The sequence below is a fragment of the Sinocyclocheilus grahami genome, unplaced genomic scaffold (genome assembly GCF_001515645.1).
Source record: "Sinocyclocheilus grahami isolate Dianchi unplaced genomic scaffold, SAMN03320097.WGS_v1.1 scaffold61.1, whole genome shotgun sequence".
NCBI lineage: Eukaryota > Metazoa > Chordata > Actinopteri > Cypriniformes > Cyprinidae > Sinocyclocheilus > Sinocyclocheilus grahami.
The window spans coordinates 3,533,048-3,547,062 of record NW_015505240.1 but is presented as its reverse complement, the minus strand read 5'-3'; the positions used below and the strand labels follow the sequence as shown (position 1 = coordinate 3,547,062).

The 14,015-nt window shown below is 35.1% G+C and overlaps 1 protein-coding gene across 1 annotated transcript in view; it reads left to right on the top strand.

The window, feature by feature from the left end:
* Positions 1-7,729: 7,729 nt before the first annotated feature.
* Positions 7,730-14,015, top strand: part of LOC107584652 (collagen alpha-1(XI) chain-like) — a 112,061-nt gene continuing 105,775 nt past the window's right edge. Inside the window, exon 1 of the mRNA XM_016271361.1 lies at positions 7,730-8,632. Coding sequence (XP_016126847.1) covers positions 8,530-8,632 — 103 coding nt within the window. The 5' untranslated portion in view covers positions 7,730-8,529. The remainder of the gene's footprint in view (positions 8,633-14,015) is intronic.

Genomic DNA, 14,015 nt, shown 5'->3' with positions numbered 1-14,015 from the left:
TCCTTTTGAAGTGGACTTTGAGCTTTGTAACTTCGCAGATCTTTTTTATGCTCAAACAGCAACATTACAGACTAACTAAAGTTGAAAAAGTGAAAAAGCATAATAGGACCCCTTTAATGCTTCCTGAAGGTTCGAGCTCAGCTGGTTGAAATAACAAGTGCACCATCAACCATTTAAAAATGTTTCAAAGTATGTATGCATTTAGTAGATTTCAAGACTTTGCATTTTGCTTGCATAATGTTTGAACAGATGAACAATATAAATAAGAAGTATGCTCTGAAGAAACATTTGTGTTTGTGCATGATCAAAATCCTGATCTAAAAGTGTTGAGTTCAAATCAGATTGTTTGCGGGACAGAACATGTGTGAAAACTTTGATGGAGATCCAGCGGTAACTAATTCTATACGTGCTCGTCTCTAATTTGCACATCGTTTTAAATTCACCCGAGTTTATGCAGTCAGACGCCGGTTTATTAATAAGCACTGATTCATGATTCCTTTATATTGACTGATGGCACCTGAGGGAATGTGCAGGATGAGCCGCTGATGTTCTGGGCGAAGACGAATCTCACTTTGCCAATATGTCCATCACTGTCATTTTCGGTGTTCTTTTGGAGACAGTCTCCCCTATTCATCTACGGTGTTTTTTAAAGGAAATCTGAGAACATAAGCACTAAAGAACATCAGTCTCATATTATTAAATTTAATTAGCTTCGAGTAAGATTGACATTTCTGTAAATACAGTCAATAGAGTACAGATGCCTTGCTATATAAGATGCCTTTAAAGGTTACATTTTTTTGTTTTTTTTTGCTTATGATAAACTAATAATATTCCCACTACTAAACGTTTGGGGTAACAATTGGTAAGAATTTTTAATGATTTTGAAAGAAGCGTCTTCTGCTCAGCAAGGCTGCCTTAATTTGATCAAAAATACAGCAAAACGGTAAAATTGTGAAATATTATTACAATTTAAAATAACAGTTTCTATTTGAATATATTTTAAAATGTAATTTATTCTCGTGATGTAAAGCTGAATTTTCAGCATCATTACTCTAGTGTCACATAATACTTCAGAAATCATTCTTCTAATATGCTGATTTGTTACTTTCTGTTATGTATACTGCCTGATACTGAACACTAATTGCTCAAGAAGGCATTTATTGCCAAAGTTACCTCTATATTGACCATAAGGTGTAAATACTCATTACTGAACTGTTTGAAAGCTGCTTAGTATGCTGTACACTCTTAAAAATAAAGGTGCTTCACGATGCTATAGAAGAACCTTTTTGTCTAAATGGTTCCATAAAGAACCTTTAACATCTGAAGAACCTTTCTGTTTCACAAAAGGTTCTTTGTGGCGAAAGAAGGTTCTTCAGATTATAAAAAGGTAAGAAAGAGATGGTTCTTTAAAGAACTTTTGACTGAATGGTTCTTTGTGGAACCAAAAATGGTTCTTCTATGGCATCGCTTGAAGAACCTTTTGAAGCACCTTTATTTTTAAGAGTGTATGCACCTTACAAGAACCGTAGAGTACTTACAGTGTGCTGTATGTGAAGGTTTAAAGTTCTTACAAACACACACACAGCTTTCCACTTCAGAAGATGTTAACTGATGGACTGGAGTGGTGTGGATTATTGTGATGTTTTTATCAGATGTTTGGACTCTCATTCTGACGGCACCCATTCACTGCAGAGGATCCATTGGTGAGCAAGTGATGTAATGCTACTTTTCTCCAAATCTGTTCTGATGAACAAACAAACTCATCTACATTTTCGATGACCTTTAAGTGTTTAAAAAATGTTTTCGGTATAAATCTGAACTGAATTGAAATGTTTGGGTTTTATCCAAGCAAAAGGCAGCTGTATTAGTGGCTTAATACACTGAATGCAGTGATGAATACTGTTTGCATTTATGAATTTTGTACTGGCTTGTTTCTACTGGTCATGTTTAGTAACGCTGGTTTTTCCATAATTAATAATTGCCGGATTGAAGAACACGTGCATGTGTATCTCAGATTGTACTTTGGCTGAATCCTCTGCATCAGTCATTAACACTGACTTTCTCTTCAATGATTCTTTCCATATACAAATCACTATTTTTTGTAGTTCTCTTCGTTCATTTTTCTGTCTCCTCCTCTCTGTCTCTCGTCCCTTTGTGCGTTCATAATTATTTTGTTTTCCTCTTCTTCGAGCATCTTTTATTAAACCACAACCACAGGAGCTGTAGAATGTTTTCAGGATCATTTGCACCAATCACAGCCCAGCTTTGTGCCATGAATTGCGACATGTTGACCAATGTTAAGCACGGATGTTGGGTTGGGGGTAATTATGGTATTCATGCATCTGGCAACTGCATTTCACATGAAAAATGTTATAGATTCTGAAAATAGCAGCATGTTATTTTGTTTTCAAACCACACTCATTGCGTTGATTAGAAATAATGAGAGAAAGAAAAACATTTGAAAGGAAACAGAAAAAAACAAGGAAGTTACAGTTACATCAAAATAAATATTTGATTTGTTATTTAAAATATTTCAAATGTTATTTTAAAAAGTAAATATTTCAAAAGTTCGGGTATTAGAATGATAAAAAAAAAAAGCTTTTATGCATGCAACAATGCATTCAAATAATCAAAAGTGACAGAAAATACATTTATAAGGTTACAAACAATTTCTATATTCAAATAAATGTTGTTCTTTTGAACTTTCTGTCCTGGAAAAAAATATTACAGTTTTCAACATTGATGATCATAATAAGAAATGTTTATTGATCAGCAAGATGGTTGATGAAAACTCTTTGATCGCAGGAAGCAAAAGAGAAAACTTTAAATGATAATAATATTTCACAATATTACTGTTTTTATTGTATTTTATCAAATAAATGCAGCCTTGGTGAGCAGAAGAGACTTCTTTCAAAAACAAAAAAAGTATTTACTTTAATAAATATGCAGAGCATGTAAGATGAATTTAGGTTACATTATGGGACACTTTTTTGAAACAGTGTCAAAAGTGGCTGAATATTTCCTAATGAACCTTTTATTCAATTGTTTAAGAATAAATAGTATATATATATTTATAAGAGGCAATCACACATTATAATTGTACCACAAATTGGATTTTGGTCTCACAAATCCCCATTATATTCTAAAATAATAGGTTGATAAATATTTCTCTCTCTCTCTGTGTTAGGTGTTTTAGTGTCAATATATTGATAAATATGTGTTTGCGTGTGATGTTTGCTCTTGTGTGTCCGTGCATGCTTGGGCAGCTGTGAATGGCTGTTCATCAATCTCTCGTTTGAAGCGTTATGTTGGGTGGATGCAGTGCAGCAGTGATTTCTGGCACGGGGAAGAATGTGTGCATCTGTATGTGTGTAAATGTGTGCATTGTGTGTTGTAAACGTGGTTTCTGCTGTCTGTGTGTTCATATGTTCTTTGTGCATGTGTGAAGATCCATAATCTTGCTGAGTGATCCGGGCTTTGATGAACATATCACAGCCAAGCAATGTGTGCTGGTGTGTCCCGGCATGTAACGGAGAGGACATCTGCCATAAAGAGTCAGAGTGCATTATGAAAGCTATACTGTATAATCCAATCACTAATATCTGCCGTGTGTGTGTGTGTGTGTGTGTGTGTGTGTGTGTGGTTAGACAGTGATGCTTTGGACTCAGTCTTACACCATCTGAAACTCATAAACATTCTCCTTTAACAATTTCCACAATGAGAGCTGAACACAATACAAATTATGATAGAAGTGATACTGTTTTTATTCTCTTTGAATTCTGAATTCTAAATTCTGAATTTAATTTAATACACTTACATTAGAGTTAATATAGTTAACCAAAACTAAAACTATATGTGTGTGTGTTTTACTGTTTGACATGTTATAAACATTAACTGAAATAAAATATCTTAAACTTATTTTAAACTTAAACTTATTTCAACTTATAAACAGTTGCATTTCGCCTAACTTTTGATGTACTAAATAAACTAATAAACAGGAAATAATAAAAACTATATAGACGTATTTAAAAAAAACGAATAAAAATGACAAAAGCACAATATTTACTTAAAAATACTAAACATTTAAACAAAGTTAAAGTGAATACAGAAAATTCTATCTAATTCAAAAATAGATGACATTTAAAAAAAAAATGTAAACAATTTTTAAAACAAGAAGTTGTCTTGGCAACTTTAATTAAAAAAAATTATAAAGTTGAAGTACTAAAATTACTAAAAACTGAAATAAATAATAGATTAAAGCTAAATAGAATTATAAAAATGGCGAAAACCAACAAAGGACAAAAACTTAAACTAAACTATACACACACACAAAAATAGGGCCGTCTCTACTGCGCTAATATGAAGGATTTTTTAAATTGATGTTTAATGTCTTTTACCCCTATACATTGCATTATGCCATGTTTTAAGGTTAATGGAAATAATATATATTTTCTGTTTTTCTATGGATATTTTTCTTACAGTGTAAAAATTTACTGTTTGACATGTTATAAACATTAACTGAAATAAAATATCTTAAACTTATTTTAAACTTAAACTTATTTCAACTTATAAACAGTTGCATTTCGCCTAACTTTTGATGTACTAAATAAACTAATAAACAGGAAATAATAAAAACTATATAGACGTATTTAAAAAAAACTAATAAAAATGACAAAAGCACAATATTTACTTAAAAATACTAAACATTTAAACAAAGTTAAAGTGAATACAGAAAATTCTATCTAATTCAAAAATAGATGACATTTAAAAAAAAAATGTAAACAATTTTTAAAACAAGAAGTTGTCTTGGCAACTTTAATTAAAAAAAATTATAAAGTTGAAGTACTAAAATTACTAAAAACTGAAATAAATAATAGATTAAAGCTAAATAGAATTATAAAAATGGCGAAAACCAACAAAGGACAAAAACTTAAACTAAACTATACACACACACAAAAATAGGGCCGTCTCTACTGCGCTAATATGAAGGATTTTTTAAATTGATGTTTAATGTCTTTTACCCCTATACATTGCATTATGCCATGTTTTAAGGTTAATGGAAATAATATATATTTTCTGTTTTTCTATGGATATTTTTCTTACAGTGTAAAAATTAAAATGAAAACTGAAAATGTAAAAATAAAATATTAATAAATACTATAATCGTATATAATAAAATGTTAGAAATGCACATAGAAATGCACTTGATTCAAAGTAACGTGTGCACTGGCAAGCATCACTTGCATTTTCTTCCAGAAACCTATTTCTTTTAAAAAAGGTAACAGCAAACTAAATGTTTTATTCATCTAAAGCCAATAGTCCCATTTGGCATTTGGCAAGTCTTAATTGTGGCCCTTTTGTGTGTGTGTTTTGCAGGCTTGTACAGGAGTGTCTGCCCCCCGCTGGCTCACGGACACCCTGCATAAAACAAGCTGCATTCTTCACATTCCCGTAACCTGAAGTGGAGTGAGACATGACTGCATACAGCGCGTGTAACCTGGAGCTCTATATGAGCCTGGGATTCTGTGAACACGTCATTCTGTACCGTAAACCTGAGCTCAAATACAATATGATGTCATAGCACCACTGGCACACTTGCAGGCAACATGAAATCAAAATGTACCCAATTTACTTTCTCAATAACATTCCTGGTCCTACTGTACATGATTTAAAAAAAAAATGTAAACAATTTTTAAAACAAGAAGTTGTCTTGGCAACTTTAATTAAAAAAAATTATAAAGTTGAAGTACTAAAATTACTAAAAACTGAAATAAATAATAGATTAAAGCTAAATAGAATTATAAAAATGGCGAAAACCAACAAAAGACAAAAACTTAAACTAAACTATACACACACAAAAAAATAGGGCCGTCTCTACTGCGCTAATATGAAGGATTTTTTAAATTGATGTTTAATGTCTTTTACCCCTATACATTGCATTATGCCATGTTTTAAGGTTAATGGAAATAATATATATTTTCTGTTTTTCTATGGATATTTTTCTTACAGTGTAAAAATTAAAATGAAAACTGAAAATGTAAAAATAAAATATTAATAAATACTATAATCGTATATAATAAAATGTTAGAAATGCACATAGAAATGCACTTGATTCAAAGTAACGTGTGCACTGGCAAGCATCACTTGCATTTTCTTCCAGAAACCTATTTCTTTTAAAAAAGGTAACAGCAAACTAAATGTTTTATTCATCTAAAGCCAATAGTCCCATTTGGCATTTGGCAAGTCTTAATTGTGGCCCTTTTGTGTGTGTGTTTTGCAGGCTTGTACAGGAGTGTCTGCCCCCCGCTGGCTCACGGACACCCTGCATAAAACAAGCTGCATTCTTCACATTCCCGTAACCTGAAGTGGAGTGAGACATGACTGCATACAGCGCGTGTAACCTGGAGCTCTATATGAGCCTGGGATTCTGTGAACACGTCATTCTGTACCGTAAACCTGAGCTCAAATACAATATGATGTCATAGCTCCGCTGGCACACTTGCAGGCAACATGAAATCAAAATGTACCCAATTTACTTTCTCAATAACATTCCTGGTCCTACTGTACATGACTGATTAGTTCATGTTATTCCAAAGAAAGGAAATGTTAGTCTTTGTAATCATTCATAAAATGTTCCGCCTCTAAAAAGACTTTCCTTTTCATTGACATCATGAATCCCTCTTACTTTTTCATCCTCTTTCCTCTAACAAATCCATCCTGGTATGTAACACTCACTTTCATGAGCCCCCATACATATATATATGTATATATATATATACAGTGGGTACGGAAAGTATTCAGACCCCCTTAAATGTTTCACTCTTTGTTATATTGCAGCCATTTGCTAAAATCATTTAAGTTCATTTTTTTCCTCATTATGAATATATAAGACATTTGAATAAAAATAAATAATGAATAAGGCATATAAACGTAAGACTGGAAATGTACTTTCTTGCCCCTGAAATACATTTGGAAATATATTTTAATATATGAAAGTTGAAAATAAATATATTTTAAATTAAAAAATATATATATTTAATTGAGCTTCACAGTTTACAACATATATTTAGCATATGTTTAAATATATTTTTAGCCAGAATTACTATTATTATTATTATTATTAATTATTATTATTTAATTATTTACTTTTTTTTGGTCATATGGGCCTATCAGTTCCCAAAGACAAAATGAATATACTTCCCATATAATTGCTATTTACTTTAAAATGATTTCCCATATACTCATAAACTTTTTCTCTTCCATAGCTGGCTTCCTAATCTAGTTGTCTAATAAACCTGGCACTATATAATACGGATATTACCATATCTAATAACTTACACAAAACTGCAACTGAGTTTATCGTAATATTGCACCTCTTTTACCTACTTTTAAATGTATATTTATGCATTTATTTAAAACTTGATTGATTGATTTGTAGGGGAAGTAGCTGGTTTCATTTTATTTGACATGTAACCTGAACAGGATTCCCTTCCCCTCTGTACATTCGGACCCGTGTCAAAAGGTCATCACCCTTGTGGTCCTGTGTGCTCCAGCTGTCGCAGACGTCAGGAGCTCCTGAATCGTTTCAGCCCTAAAATAGTCTGCAAACTTAAATTTTAGGAACACGGGATTCACAGCACTGTTCAGAACAGTTCACAAGGCAAGGTAAGATAAAGCAAGTTTATTTATGTATTTCATACGCAATGGTGATTCAAAATGCGTTGCGCTGGTCAATTACAAAGGAATATGGTTATCTAATCAATATTTCAGATGCATTTACTTATTTATTTTAGTAAACAGGCGCATTGCAAAGCAATCAGACGATCATTAATGTAAAAATAAACCCCTTCTGGGTGATGCAAAATCCATTTTAAGTTATATATGTTCAGTTTTCCATATGGGTTTTTAGTATTACAAGGCCTATTTGATGCTAGACACATAAAGAACTGTTTTTTTCTGCATTATTTATATAGGATGTTATATTAACAAGGGTCCTTTAACTGGGTGATTTTCTGCTGTTACACCCATCAAATTAGAGGAGTCAAAAATACTAAAAGACAGTCTGCAATGGACTCAAATCTTGCAGACAAAAAGAGAGAAAGAGAAAGAGAGTAAATTAAGTCCCACACTGTAAAGCTCCCGCCTACCCACAGCACTAACCAATGAGAAGCCGCGCATTTTGTGCGACGCTGTCCGATTGGCCGCTCGCCGCGTGACTGACAGTCCGTGTGAATGAAGTTGTTTCCCACTTTGGCTCCACGAAGTTTCAGTGACGGGGGCATCACTGCAGCGCACTGAAGGGAAGGAAAGAACAGAAGGGAAAAGAAGGGAGAGAGGTGCCCCATCCATCCATCTATCCATCCACTGAATGTTCCCGCAGGACTTTATCAACGTATGGCTGCATGAGAGGCTTTGAGCTGTCGCGCTTTCTCTCTCCGGGACTGTCGGGTTACTGGTTCTGTCCTGATATCAAGCAGTTGTCAAAATAATATAACCAAACTCTTCGCGTCAGGACGGGCGCAGGTGGTCATGGATACACCTATCAGATGGAAAGTAAAGCGGAGGTTTAAGGAGGTGCGGCTCTCGGTAGTCCTAGTATTCCTGATGTTTGTCACCTCACGAGTCAGCGCAGGTAAGCGGCGAATCAGCGGTTCCCAAACTGTTACTTTGTGCCGCGGGCCGCGCTCTCCCGTGGCTGCGGTTCTCCTGCGCGAGCGCATTCCACGGTCAGTCCGCTGTCCCAGGACTGGAATGACCGGAGGAGGGGATGGTAGAGGCTCTAGAGTGGGATTTTTCAACTAGGAACGTCCGAAGTTCCGTTTTTTGTGTGTGGGGGGGGAAACATTAGAGCAGCAGCGAATAACGGAATCAGGGAAGTTTTCCTGCGCAAAGCAACCGCTGCATGAGGATATCGTGATGCATCATCTATTGTGGCATGCAGCTCGTTTGCGCGGCTCCCCGTCCACTATTCTTATGCAAATTAGTAAATTGCGTCGTCATAGTAGAAATCTGGATTCCAGGATTTCATATGCATACCTAAAAAAGTTCCTCAATGGTTATTTTGCGACTATTTACGGTTCTTCATATTGCATTATAGGTTATTCCCTTCATAGTATTGGTTCTGGTATCTGTAAAGCAGACTAGATGGTCTAGTTTTCTAGAACTAGAGAATAAAAAGTCATCGGTGGAACTTATAAACTTATAAGTTAGAAGCAACGTCGCAGGAGAACCTTCTGAAGTTCCTTTACAGAGCCATTTATGTACTGATGCTTCACCGAATCCTGAATCTTGAATCCAAAACGCTGATCTGAAGAACCTCTATACAGCCAAATGCTTCTTTGCTGGATTTCAGGAACTTCAAGGAACCATTGAAGAAGCTTTATCTTTAGGGTTGTAGGACATCAGGACCCCTTTTGGTTTCAGATTACGATCAATGCTGATGTGTGAACACTCAACCTAGAACGAGTTTTGTAGACTTTTTGGAAGATGTTTCACATGCTTTTTAGGGGATCTGGCAGTTTTCCTCCAGCAGGCGCGCTGACTGCAGAACGTAATTGGAAAAATATGCAAGATGAGAAACACACCAGGAGAGAAAGAGAGAGAGAGAGACAGAGAGAAGTTTATGTTTTTCCATAGGCTCATAAAACAAACCCATCACTCTGGCTGTCCTCTCAGTTTATTGAAAAACCAGATAGATAAATGCTCGTTAGTTGCAATGTCTTGGCTCCTGGTAGAACATCAGTGGGTCAGGGTGGCGTCGCCGCATGTCTTCTCTAGTAGATCAGAGATGCTCGAGGTGAAGCTCGCAATTATCTTGCAAACCACTTATAGAAGGAATTACCCAGGAGACTATGTAGAACAGTTATTGTAGAGAGCAACTTCATGCATTTATCAAATCACATACATTCTGATCTCATCTGCAATATGCCATTAGTTAAAACTTAAGATTTGTTTTCTGAGCATCCTGTACGCTAGAAAAATGCTCAGAGTCGAATCAGACTGAAATTTAAAGTTGTTTAGTTTCTTTTGCAATCTAGAATGCTTTGGGCTCTGTTCTAAATACAGCTCTGATCCCTATGTAGTGTACTTAATTTCTGTATGCTTCTAGTTTTTTTAGAGCACGTGTGTAGTGGGGTAATGTAGAAAAGATGGTGGACTTGATCCGCAGCCAGACTCGCAGGAAAGCATTTCTGTCAAAGCTGAGTCAGTCAGCAGCGCTCACTGCTTCCACAACACGTGGTCTAATGGTGATGTCATGCAGTGGGCGGGACTAACCGAATGGGATCTGTAGGTAAAGAATGACGTGCTGCGGGAAGTTGTGGGATACAGTGGCGCTATTACGTCACAATAGACAGAAGCTTGAAAAGCTTGAGAAAGGCAAAGATGGCTGACAGGGATGCAGCTGCACTTCCTGTGCAGGGCTGTTCTGCTTTATTACTCACACTAGTGCTGTTTTATGAGTGTTTTACGGACACTCTCGGTTGACCGGCCTCGCTCATTTAGCCTGCTGGGTGTGTGCTTCTCTTTTGAGAGTAAACTAATTATTTTTAAAAAATGGCATGTTGTAACGATTGTTTATTGCCCACGTGTGTTTTGTCTCTGGTTTTGGTTACTCGTTGTTGTTGTGTTCTGCAGACCCTTAAAATCATGAGAGAAGAAAATCTGAAACGTTTAGAGCCAAACTTTCACACCCTTGTTGCCTTTCAATAATGTTTCTCATGTAATGAGAGCAAGCTGCCTATTTCAGCCATCCCAATTCTTCATTTCAGTGTTTGATTCAGTGAGAATCATAGAGAGGAATATTAACGTTGAGGAGAAATCAGATTTGTGTTGCCGTTGGCTCGATGGCTCCCATTAACAGAACAAGCAGTGTCTTCCCTTGGCTATTAAAAGGTACCAGTCCAGTTCCAACAGGAAGAGGATGAAGGGTTTTCCGCCTAATCGAACTCCCAGAATCCCCTTTTGCATACTAACTACTGACTAGTGTGTAAGATTAAAATTGGTACACTCCAAATCATTGTATGTTCAAAATGTAATGTATAAGGTGCCTGGCTGGACGGCATACTACTTAAAGGCACAATATGTAAGATTTTTTTATTAAAATATCCAAAAACCACTAGAACAGTGTTATATATTTTGCTGACTTGTGTACTTAAATTATCACCAATGTTTCGAAGAATGTTTAAATCCAGAGAAATAAGCAATTTTAATTAGTGACACGGATCGTGTCTATAGTGTCATTGTGCCGCCTGCCAATGACGTCATAACCCCTTGATTTCCGGTTTGTAGAAAACATGGAAAGACCAAAGATGCTTTAATATGTTGTGCGTTTTAATAGACCGGTGACGACCGTACAGAGTAGCATTATAACAGAACTTTCAAATGTATGTAGTATGATAAAACAGCGCTGCTTTTTCCCCCCACATACGCATGACTGGAAGGAGCGGAAGCGGTCGACTATGGCATAATAAAAGCTGCACTGATTTCGAGCCGTGTGTCACGCTCGTTCAGCGGCCTCGTTTCACTTCGACGGCTTTCAGCCTCACCCTGCTTCATTCTACTACCTTAATAAATCATTAGCTCATGCATGAACATGATTTCTGCCCGAGTCCCGTCGGATTGCATCGACTATGGAGATGAAGACAACAACTCCCATGATTCCACACTTAGTCACGGCGTCATCTAACTACGCCTTTGTCTATTTGTTTATTTTGAATACGTGCCCTCTAGCAGCGAAAATTACATATTGTGCCTTTAAGATGGATTTTCTAAGTATGCATGATTTTCATGCTCTCCATATTAAGAAGTATGCAAGTTTAAGAGTTAACTCCCTAAATCATAGTATGCAGAAAATAGTATGTCAATAGTGACTGGATGCCATAGGTGTGCATCTGTTCACATGCTATCTCTCTTATTTAGCATGCAATATTAAGCTTAGTGCATCTAATATCATAGTATGTCAAAAGTGACTAAATTGCATAGTATTTAATGAATTTTAAAAGTATGCATCGAGTCTCATTCTCTCCATATTAAATTGTATGCAAGATTAAGAGTAAACTACCTAAATCACAGTATGTTGAAATTAGAATTTCAGTAGTGACTGGATGTCATAGTATGCAAGTATGCATCTGTTCACATACAATGTATTTGATATAGCATGCAATATTAAGATTGATGCAACTAAAATCATAATATGTCAAAAGTGACTGGATTGCATAGTATTTACAATGGATTTTTTTAAGTATGTATCAGTCTCATGCTCAAATTGAATGCAAGATTAAGCGTAAACTACCTAAATCAGAGTATGCTGAAATTAGTATGTCAGTAGTGACTGATATAGCATGCAATATTAGTATCTGATATGGCATGTAATATTAAAGTTAGTGCATGACAAATCATAGTGTTTTTAAAATGGTATGTTAAAAGTAACTGGATTGCATTGTATTTACGATGGATTTTATAAGTATGCATCAGTCTCATGCCCTCCATAATAAATATTATGTAAACTTCTTAAATCATAGTATGTCAATATAATAACTGGATATCATAGTATGCAGAAATGCATTTGTTCACATACTAACTTACATAACATGCAATATTAAGATGAGTGCAATATAGTATGTTGAATATGTGTGCATGGGTGGTGTACGATTTACAGTTGATTTTTGAAGTATGTGTCTTTTTCCATACTGTCTATTATATTAGTGTTGGCAAAGTTTTGGAGTATGCATCTGTTCACACACTATTTGTCTTATATAGCATGCAGTTAATATTAGTGCATCTCAGTGTTGAAAATAGGATGCTGAATGATGCTGCATATCTGCTTCTGTTTGTATCCATCTCATACAGTATGCAAGATAAAGATTAGCATGTCCCAAATCATAGAAAATAGTCAAGGGTGTCCAGATAGCATACTACATAATTCAGTGTATGCATATTTTCACATAATTTTAACCTTATGTAGTATTAGGATTAGGATATTATGATTATTTCATTCCAAGTCATAGTACTGTATGCTGAAATAGGTTTGAAGCATGCATATTTTGAAGCATGTAGAACGCATAGGTTTTGGGCTCTTTGCAAATTTTGTATCAATCCATAATTTTATGACAATATAGTGTGTATGCTGTGCTGGTTTGCTTCATACTTAAAAGCATGAACTTTTCCTTTGAAATCACAGAATGTACTTTTTAAAGTTAGTAGAAGTATGTGAATAGTTAGTTACGTGTCAGCAGTTATGATTTTTGATGTGTTACGCAAGACCAGACCAGCCCTCGACCCTCTATTTGCCTTCAGTGTGTAGGAGGTCCAGCTCTGGGATAACAGGACAGAAATGTTGTACGTTTTGTTCTGTATTAGACAGTACTGTTTTTGTGGCCAAATGTAGAAGTAAGGTTTTTTTCCCTTCTTGGTTTGTGTGGTTTGGGCTTTATAGCGTGTGATTTAAAGTTGCATTGTTTTATGATTGGAAGCGTTTCAAGTCTCTCTTCAATCTAAAGCCGCATTTGGGAGGGTGCTAGTTGGTGAAATCTTTAAGGTCTCAGTTCACACACTATAAAACCAGATATTGCCTTTTTTAGATGCTAGGACCAAACCCTGACCCACATGTCTGCTGGGTTCAAACACACATAAAGTTCACTGGAGTTGCTGGAGTCCATTATTTTTATCAGACATACTGAAGACATAAATTAAATTGCAATAAAGATAAATAAACTATTTACAAAATGTATAAATATATAAATTAAAATATAATATTATGTATTAATGAAATCAGTTATTTATAAATTATAAAAAAAATTATAAAACCTTTTATTGTACTGATTCAGTTCAGATTCACGAAACTATGCAATAGTCGGAAAGATCTACAACTGAAAAATAATTTAAATATAAATATTTAAATATTTATTTAAAGGGGTCATATGATGCTATTTTAAAGATAATTATTTTGTGTGTTTGGTGTAACAGAATAGGTTGACATGCTTTAATGTTCAAAAAACACATTCTTTTTCAAATAC